General features: G+C 36.7%; 1 protein-coding gene across 1 annotated transcript; it reads left to right on the top strand.

Moving 5' to 3' along the window:
- The first annotated feature begins 1,439 nt into the window (after positions 1 to 1,439).
- Positions 1,440 to 2,471, top strand: LOC123712416. Its single transcript, XM_045665497.1, has 4 exons — positions 1,440 to 1,719; positions 1,793 to 1,985; positions 2,054 to 2,273; positions 2,362 to 2,471. The coding sequence occupies exons 1-4, from the start codon at positions 1,453 to 1,455 to the stop codon at positions 2,462 to 2,464; spliced, it is 783 nt and encodes a 260-aa protein (XP_045521453.1). The 5' UTR covers positions 1,440 to 1,452; the 3' UTR covers positions 2,465 to 2,471.
- Positions 2,472 to 9,934: the final 7,463 nt, after the last annotated feature.

The following is a 9,934-nucleotide window of genomic DNA, read 5'->3' as shown; positions in this document are numbered from 1 at the left end:
TTTCATTATAAGCCTAACGACGTAACACTGTTATGATGTGTTAATTCTAAAGAGTATAAAAATCTCTATCTTCTTGATAATTAATAAATATAATAATTGCTTTTAGTTTTTATACCCATAATTCAAACGTAAATATAACTAAATATGTATCGCTTATCCTTGTACTTCCTAAGGATAGTGGTAAACATTCAAGGCGGTTCTGAGTTTGGTCTAGGCCAAATACTCGGGTTAGTAGGCAGATAAGGATGATTACGTGTTCAACCTACTAGTAAATGACCAATGAGACGCCGAAATGTGTCTGCGCTATTTAATTTGCGAGGTACGACACTTAAGGAAACAATAAAGTATTGCTTTTGCGTCGTACTTCACAGCGACTTAGTCCACTACATACGTACGCGTCCCAGCTTAAAAAAAAATAAGAACAGAAATAAAATGAGCTCTTTATGAAATAAACGACTACTCGAAGCAACTACAACTTGGATATAATTTGTATAATATAAAAATAGGACCTAAGTAGCAATCTAACTCTCGATTGACATATTACTACATCGTTGTTTCATTGTGTCAAATGTGTCACCTCCTTGGTCATCGGTATATCATGGGATTACATCTACCACCAATTGACAACAGAAGCTAAAAACCAAGCACAGCTTTTTTAAAATTCTACAGCTGTTTTAAGTTACGTTTAGTTTCACAATGAGTACTCAGCGTTTATTAGAATGATCCAAACCTTATAAGCGTGAACTTACTTGTGTGTACTAGTGACTTAACAATCTTTATATGCAATTTTGGTTATCTTCTTATTTTTTAGGAATTACTGTAGTTGTAGTTTTCAAATGTTTATTTTTTGTAGTATATTAAGTCTTTAACCAATTTCACTCGAAAGTATACGTTAATTCTGCTGTTTTGTTTGTATATATTATAATTCATAATATGTTCGGAGCCATCAAGTTTTTCAATTGATTTCAATTACTATCGTTGGAGATGTTTAGTTTAAAAAAAACTGTTTTAACACTTTTTTTACATAAAGAACCACGATTGCATTTGTGACATGCTCAGGGATTAAACGCAGCCATATAAAAATATGTAAAACTACATATAACATATAATTATGTTATTTTTTTTATAGATTTTGATAAGCGATGATTTATTAATTTAGACCGCAAAATTGAAACTTGTTTAAACACTTGCGCAGCCAATGCATATGTGTTGCTTTTTGCAGTACATTTTATCGGAGAAATTCTCTTGGAAAATTGTTCTCAATCGTTTTCAAGTTCAATTACGTAAGCATGCGTGCAGGAGAACTGGTGCGGAATAGCGGATGTTCGGTGATGCTCGTCGACGTGCTGCCCGCCGTTATAAAGTCGCTGCCGGTGTCTTGCCCGTCAGTCGTTATTAGGCCACCCTCATTCACCCATTTTTTCAAGATTAGTGTAGTGTGTGACAAGAAAAATGTGTTCGTTTCTTCGGATACCCTTAACGTTAGGCATCTGTGTTATCGTCGTCTCCGCACACGTTCATGGACCTAGGAGATCTCGGATGGATGACGATTTCGCACAGAATGAAATCGACAGTGGCAGAGCAGACGAAACGTCCTGGTGGCCCTCGGCTGAGTTCGCAGTATTACAAAAAGTATATGACGATTGCAGTGCGCAAAAACACATAACTTCATGTTTAAAGGGCAAAGCGCTTAATGCTCTGACGAGAGCCGTGGAACAGGTGATAACAGTGAATACGTGATTTGTGAGAAAACTTTTGTTCATTTTACTCATTTTATTACTGTGTCGAACAGGAAAGCGTTCAGCTTGCTGACGGTTTGACGTTGGTGAAACAGGCTGATGCCCCGAGCGCTGTGGCTGAGCCTCGCTTCTTTCCTGGGATGACTTCTGAAGAAAAACTTGATACCAAGCTACGAGCAAAGTTCGAGCAACTCTTAAATACTCACACTGTCTCTATGGATTTGATGTCTGAAGGCAGAGGTAGAGGTAGGTGTTAAGAAAGATTTTAGATTTTACGTCGATTTCAAGATTGCTAATAAATTTACTTTTTACAGGAAAAAAGGTCCTGCCCTACCTGTTGCTCGGTATTTTCACAACCGTGAGCATAGTAGGAGGTATGGCTCTGAAGACCTTGGCCGCCATCGCTGGCAAAGCACTAATCGCCAGTAAGGTGGCATTAACGATCGCTGGTATAATCGCGCTAAAGAAACTCTTCAGTCACGATGGAGCAACTGGAGAAACGACTTTCCAAGTTCACGCCGATGGACATCATAGGTAATTTAAATCTGCCATATGAACATTAGGGAAACGTTATTCTTTGAATTAATATCTCATGTTTTTAATTCTAGTCTTTAATTCGAAGGCGAAATCTTTATGTGGTGAGGCCGGCACGCATTAGCGAGAATGATCCTTACCGGTTCTACGCTGACAAGATCCCAACGAATCCCGAAGAGCAGTCAATTTGAGCTCCGCACTACATCGCTCAATCTTATCTTTAGACCATACAAAATCTTCAAACCAAAGTAACGTCCATGATACTCTGATCCTGGGCAGTAATTTATTCCGTGGTCCAAGTCTACGTCAGTATAAGTAATTTATTCTAATTTATTTATTTGTGACTACGGTTTAGGTCAATTTAATGTAAAATAATTTATAAATAAATGTAAGACCAAATAAAAGGGAAACTGTATCGGTGGTTTTATTATGTCTATTTCATAAAGTAAGAAAAGGTCCTTCTAATTATAGTAAATTTAAGTAAACTTAATACATTCTATAGTTGTATGACTACTAAAGATATATAAAATATAACTACTGCAAGTCAGGCAGTGTGGAACAAATTCTCTCTGAGAATCAATAACATGTATTCGTTAGTAAGAATAATCCGCTTTCAAATTACTGTAATGGAAACAACTGTTGAGAATAAATCACGATAAGTTAAGATTTTCCACATGCAGTGTCTACTACGTTGGAAAGTAGAAAGCTTTTTCGACTCACTGCACATGCATAAATTGATAGTCTAGAGTTGCTTTATATGATCTTTTACGCTTTATTAAACATCGAGGTAACTAATTTCACTAGCATACTGACCTACTAGATCAATAATGATCGAATGTGTTCCGGAAAGATGCTACTTCCTTTGCTATTTGCAGTCGTGTCTATAAATGCTTGATCAATCAGTGCGTAAAGGTATGTTAACAGCAAACTAATTTATTCATTCAGGAAAGCAGTGTTCGTAGAGTGTGGTATGGCATTTGTTCGGCGGAAGGTCAGCTCGTTGATTAGTCGAGCGCCGGTAAAGGCCGACCACATTGCGCGTTTGTGCACCCGAACGCTGTTTATAATGCAGATATGTGTTTGCCCAATCGCTACACGCTACGTTGGCTATATGGCATAGCTAATGCGGCTGGAGTCTCTTTGCATACGCAAATATAGGGCGGGCAGTCCAGGCCTGATTAAGCGGTACGCTGGCGGTGACAGTGGATTCATTCCTGTTTTAGGAATTGACATTTCACTTGATTACTTTCCAGAATGTGTTTCAGCAATTCGTTACAAATGAGGAACTGTTTCAAATGAATTGTTTGCATTGCAAATGTTTCGATAATGATTGGTGTTTTTTTCTGAATGTTGCTGTGTATTTAAAAGAGTAATACTTAATTGCGCGACAATCAATACAGTAATTTAGATATAGATGATGGTATCGAATATATATAGCGTCTGTCACTCCCAAAGGATGCTACGAATAACCATTGCATTCTGTTGTGGTCGCAGCACAAATGTAGTCCCCAAGTGCACTCATTATATATGTAGGAATGACTATAATTAGGCTAATGCCAATATTGTAGCAGTCCAGTGACAAGTTCTTAAAATTACTTCTGGGGACTTGCGCAAAATAGTATCGGATTATTTTTAAATAGCACTCATAGTACATTCACATATTTCCAACGCACGATTTTGTTTTCTATTTCTATGTTTTCTAAAACTAATCAACGCGCAAAACGAAAAAAATACGTACTACAGAAATATTTACGAGAAATACTTTCTGTTACATTTGATCGTTTAAGTTCTGTTTTTCAATCGACGGTTAACATATTTCAGTAAAGCTTTCGAACATTATGGATTCAGAGTATAAGAGCGTGGGCGTTCGCCGTAGAGCGAAGTTACTTTACGGACGAATGGTCAAAGTATCCGACATAAACCTATTTTGTTCTCTTCTTATATTGGATGTACGTACGCTCCCTTCTTCGTCCGCGAATGTCCGCTGTCCTTTTCATCAGGGCTGCTCATCTCAAAATAATAAACAATCATTTTGATAACAATTTAATTCTAATCTATCGTTATCAGAACTTATCGAGAGGTAAAGAGATAAATGAAAATGAACAATTATCTTTATTCCCGAGTGATATTTTACATATCAGCAGCAACTGGCATTACCAGGCGATGTTTATATAACATTACATGAAACTGTGTCGTTAAAGTTGAATATTTTATATCACCATCAGTGGTAATAGATATCGGCTTCATCCGTAATTCTAGAATAATTTATAAGAAAAGGTAGGTATATAGGCTATAATTATATTCTAGACTATTAGTAACAAAATTTATTTTGTCGTATCTAAAGACTGAAATGATTAAAAGATTTATTGCGCAAAAAAACTTATTTTATTTTAAAATTTTAAATTATGTATAACTTGCTGATAGAGCAGTGTTGGCCTAGTGGCTTCAGCATGCGACTCTCATTCCGTAGGTTCGATCCCGGTTGTGCACCAATGGACTTTCTTTATATTTGCGTAAAGGAAGAAAAACATCGTGAGGAAACCGGGTTGCCTTAGATCTAAATAGTCGAGGGCGTGTGCAAGGCTGATCACTACACCTACTTGCCTATCAGATTGATAAATGAACATGAAACAGATACAGAAATCTGACGCCTGGACCTAAAAAGGTTGTAGTTGTAGTAAGATTTTTTTTTACTTGATTGGGTATCAAATAGCACAGCCCTGTGGTAGGGCGGAGCACAGTGAGGAAGTTTTGTTGGGAATTATGTTGGTACGTGCCAAAGCCATTATTGCTGCGAGAAAAGTTCATCAATTTCATTTCTATCTTCGCACACGTCCCCACTTGGCCTTCTCTATATACATTCGAGACTAACAACACAAAGCGGCCTTACACTATGCTGTTTAAAATATATATTGCGTATATACTCTAATGTTATAGGCGTTTTTAATTATTTAATCATACTGAGAACTATGTCCTTTCTCTGTTTTATCTTCCACATACTTAAAAGTATATTCTATTTGCGTTTCTTATGATACATATGAATACTACCCTATCAAACTAAAATGGAAACACTTTTTAAGTAAATTAAACATAATATTATTTCTTATCAAAAGTTATCACCAGGATATTAAAGAGACTTATTATGAGTAAAAATAACTTTAATTTCACCTAGTGGTGGCTACGCATCTAGTTAGTTATCTAAAATGAGTGATAGTAATGGTTTGCTATTGATATGTTCGACGTATACTCTAAGTAATTTCAGTAATTATTTGTAAGTAAATATAGGTAAATAAAAATACACCTAAGCTAATGAAATATTCCGTATGCCGTGGGGAGCTTCAATTAGCGGCGGATGGTCAGGTGATGGGCCACAGTCGCGAGTGCACTGAGGACCTCCTGGGGAGAACTAACAGACCTTGACTGATGGACAGGCATACGACCTCTATATCCTAAGCGATAGAGGCTATTATTGTGTACAATACTAGTAGGTTGGCTGCCACCCTCTGGACGTTAGGCCGTCATTATGTGTCATTAGTTTTGCGACGTTGACCAAATGACTGGTCGGTGATATCGAATGACTCATCCAGCGTGATTAGGCTTTGTGATTTTCTAAACTGTATGTAATTCTTATACCCGAAGGCAAACTATTAATATAACTTACTTTAATTAATATAAATGAGGATATGCCCTGATAAGATTTTGGTAGACGCATTTTTGTCTGGAATTTATTTAACAAAGACAGTTTATGTCTTTTTATATCTGCGGTACTTAGACGTTCATCTACGCAAGACACCACTTAATTTTTCCATTAATAATGTAAATATAACCCTTAAAGCTGTGTTGGCAAAAAACATCAAGTTTGTAGACAGTTTAAAACATTTGAAAATCTTTTTAATGATTGTGTAAATCCTAGCGACAATTAATTTGTTTTAGAATAGGATTTAATTCGTTTGTAGTATATTGATTAGTCCACAATATTCATAGCTACATTGTCTGGTCTAATTGGGTTGAACGAATTTACGGTCCCCGCTGTTTGTACAGGCTATCTGCCCTCCTAATTATACAATAAATTTCAATAAGCAACATATATTACTTGACGTGTTATTGGAAAGATGCCATAAAATAAACACTATTGCAATTAAGCTGTGAGTTTGGGTTTATTTAAGATTTACTATTGTTTTGTTAGGTACAATACAGGTAGTGTGAGATATACTTTGACACAAAAAGCCCATATAAAACAAATTCAATTAATGTGATAAAAAAATTGTTACTTGTATACTATCATAAGTTTTTATATATTATGAACCATAAGTACACTATTCAAAACACTCATATTTTGTTCTTCCGAAAACGAGACAATCTATTTTTTTAAATTTTTAGTACTTTTACGAAAATATACATTATAAAGGTAGTCTTTCTTAAATACTGTTTCTTGACAATTTTAAATGTTTTTTATTAAAGGCATTATTCTTCTATTGTTCATGTGACTGAATAGTTATTTTAAATGTGCTTAGTGAATGGTTTGATTTGATCGTAGGCAGACATTATTGTTAGTCAATTATCCTTCTCGTTGAGACTATAGATATGAACGTAAAAAGTAAATACCACGGGAATGTTATAGGTATTGTTTTGTAAGGAGACGGCTGAGAAAAACAATTAATCCCCGGTAAATATAATCTCCAAGTTGTAATTTATATTGTCTGTTGCAGGCGAGTCCCGTTGCACATTCATTTATTTTATGTGCCATTTACAATTGTCGGTCGATGGTCAAGGGAGCGGGTGAGCGATGGAGGGGGTCTGCCTTCGCGTTATAAAACCGAGCGGTCATCTGCAAACTCCGTAATGGCTTTTCTTAATAGCTTTCACCCGGATGTAGCATGTATGAAATGTTAAATCGATGTCCAGTTACGACTTCTTATCATTGTATGAGTGCCTAAGTAGTCCTATATATGTATAATATTGATGATTAATAATTGTATTAAGAATCTATTATTCTAATTATTATTATGAAAAGTTTTAATTAATGAAAAAATAGTTTTTTTTAAGAACGTTATACAGATTTTGTTCTGTAATACCAATTTGTATTCCTATTGGTGCATTATTCGTATAAAAGTCGAGGAGCCAAGAGGCCCTGGTATTCTTTTGTTTTTTAATTATAAAGCTAGCTAGTGGGTGGCCCCCAGCCAAGTTTAGTGGAGGCGCCTTCTTGTTAAGCGCAACGGGCACTCGCTTCTACGTGGCTCGTTGTGCCATTCATTTCGTAGAAACTTATAACCTGACCCGCGTACTTATGAGCGTCGCCAATAAATATAGGAATGACCGAAGGCGAGCGCGGTAGTCCCTGTCGTGTCGCAGGGCGGCGTAGCGGCAAGAAGCGGGACAGCGTGCGGTAGGTGGCCGAAGTCGCGGCATTGTTAGCTAAATATCTGTAGGTGGTCAGTTGGGCGGGCGGGGTCGGGCGGCAAGACGGGCGGGGGCGGACGTGCGGGCCCGGCGCCGGCCGATGTATCGAGCGCGTATTGCAGACGCGGTCACGCGCTGCAATATTGCGTTCGCTCTCTGATATTGCCCCTCACTAACTCAATTTGATAAATTGTGCAAAGTTCGCCAGCTCTCTATTGCTTGTGGTGCGATCGACACGTTTCTAGATATACGTGTAATGAAATCTTGTTCGTTATCTAACATCCAAGCTGTTAGTTTTTGCAAGTCAAATAGTATGACATTATAGTCAACTCGAGTATAGAACCACCCCATGGAGTCACTTATACGCGCATAGCTTGAAACATTTCTAATCAGTTCTAGAAACATATACGTTATACGTTTTTCTAATATGTATAAGATTAAGAAATTATAATATCTCAAGAATGAGAACACATATTTTTCACTTGTAGTAAAAACATTGAGTTTATATATGTAGCGCGGGATCAGAAAATGCGTTATTCATTATACCACGCTCTACTTATGGCACGACTCGAGCAGTTAATCATCACTGACAGTGTTTACATTAAGGATTCCGAGAAAGCAGATATTTTAATTTGCTATTTGTTAGTTTGTATTAATTATTTAGTAAAATAATAAGCGTACAAGGAAATATCAGTATCACGCGTAAGAGTCACGGAATGGTAAAAGTTACAATTATTTCGTGTACTGAAATATCCAACTGGTGACATAAAAATTACTTACACATCAATTGTTTCAATTTACACGTTTACTTTCAAAATACAGTAACATTCGGTCGGAAAAATATTGTAAGTCATTACACTATTTCGCGACATATTTTTTAAATTGTTTATTTTAAATACAAGCCCATTAGAGAAATACGCAAGTTCAAATCACAGATAGGAAATCTATGTCTCCTTAACAATTAATAAAATATTCTTCATGAATTTATTACTTCAATGATATGAGAAGAGTATTCCAGTATTTTGAAACTGTAACAAGTAGGTGGCAAGGTATGAGTGTCCGCGGTAGTGACCGCGCGTTGGGAGTTTCAGGGTCGGGAAAATGATTAATATTGTTTCTGTAACGGCCTCCTGGGCGAAGGGGGGGTTGCTTTCTCAAGCAGATCCAGTCCACTGCAGATATGGGCGAGTATTATTATTGATCCGGCTCCGGCGGTCGGTGGTCGGCATTTCCTACCGCTCATACTCGGGCGGGGGGGGCGCCCACTCCCGACATATTTATTGAGACGCGCGGGAAGGGTACGTATGGACGTTGAACTTATTATAACGCAAGCCGCCGTTGCACTAACCTTTAATGAAAGACGGGAGGCGCGGGTCGGGAGACGCTCACTCCCTCACCCAATCCCGACCCGTTATGATATTATATCACGTTCTTCAACCAATAGCGGCATGTTATGATATTGTAGGCGGGCGATGCAAGCTTCAGTTTTTCCTCGTAGGGCGGGCGGGCTTATAATATTCCGTTATGAATATAATAGGGTGCGATATTTCCTTGTTTTCTCCAATCATGAGGCTTGAAGGAAAATATTGTTTATTACGTGAGGGCTTAGGATTATTAAGATAATGTTATGAATTGCTCGTACCTAAACAATATTTGTGTTAAGGTTTCCAAATATCAGATAAACATAATGATAAATACTATAAATACGGTATTTTTTATATTAAATAATAATGGTTTCGTACATTTTTAATATTCTAGAAAAAGGTAATTTCATTATTCAGAATTTTACATCATATCATACCATATCTAAATCAGAAACAAATGAGACTGCTTCTAATTTTAAAACCTTCTTTTTTATGAACGTATAATTCCAAAGAAGTTAACGAGTCGTTTTGTCATATTATTGATATGTTAAATTAAGTGAATATATGTACAGAAATTAATGTTGTCCTTGTTCGGTAAATGAGTTGATACTAAAACGCTAATAAACAAGCGTCTTTGTAACAAACTATAACAGATCAGTAATTGCTTCCACGATGCCTCCTCACGTTATTACGCCTTTTACGACGTATGGGGTGAATAAAACATTTTTACGAGCGGCCATGGCTGTTATAATACATATCTATACGTTTATGTACCCATTGCGTACTATGTATTAAGACAGGTAATACATTTCTGTTTATTTCTTGGCACATACGTAAAGCCAACAAGACGTATAGTGCTGGCTTATTAGTATTTATCACTGTTGTTACTCTTAA

Source organism: Pieris brassicae, chromosome 7, assembly GCF_905147105.1.
Source record: "Pieris brassicae chromosome 7, ilPieBrab1.1, whole genome shotgun sequence".
In the NCBI taxonomy this organism is placed as follows: Eukaryota; Metazoa; Arthropoda; class Insecta; order Lepidoptera; family Pieridae; genus Pieris; species Pieris brassicae.
The sequence above is the reverse complement of the archived record's forward strand: the minus strand, read 5'-3'. Positions and strand labels throughout refer to the sequence as shown.

What these genes read in the sequence shown, in the direction of transcription:
- LOC123712416 (XM_045665497.1), top strand. Translation starts at nt 1,453, where the DNA reads ATGTGTTCGTTTCTTCGGATACCCTTAACGTTAGGCATCTGTGTTATC. An exon ending in TGACGAGAGCCGTGGAACAG is followed by an intron (nt 1,720 to 1,792) that starts GTGATAACAGTG and finishes TGTGTCGAACAG; the next exon opens with GAAAGCGTTCAGCTTGCTGA. An exon ending in GTCTGAAGGCAGAGGTAGAG is followed by an intron (nt 1,986 to 2,053) that starts GTAGGTGTTAAG and finishes TACTTTTTACAG; the next exon opens with GAAAAAAGGTCCTGCCCTAC.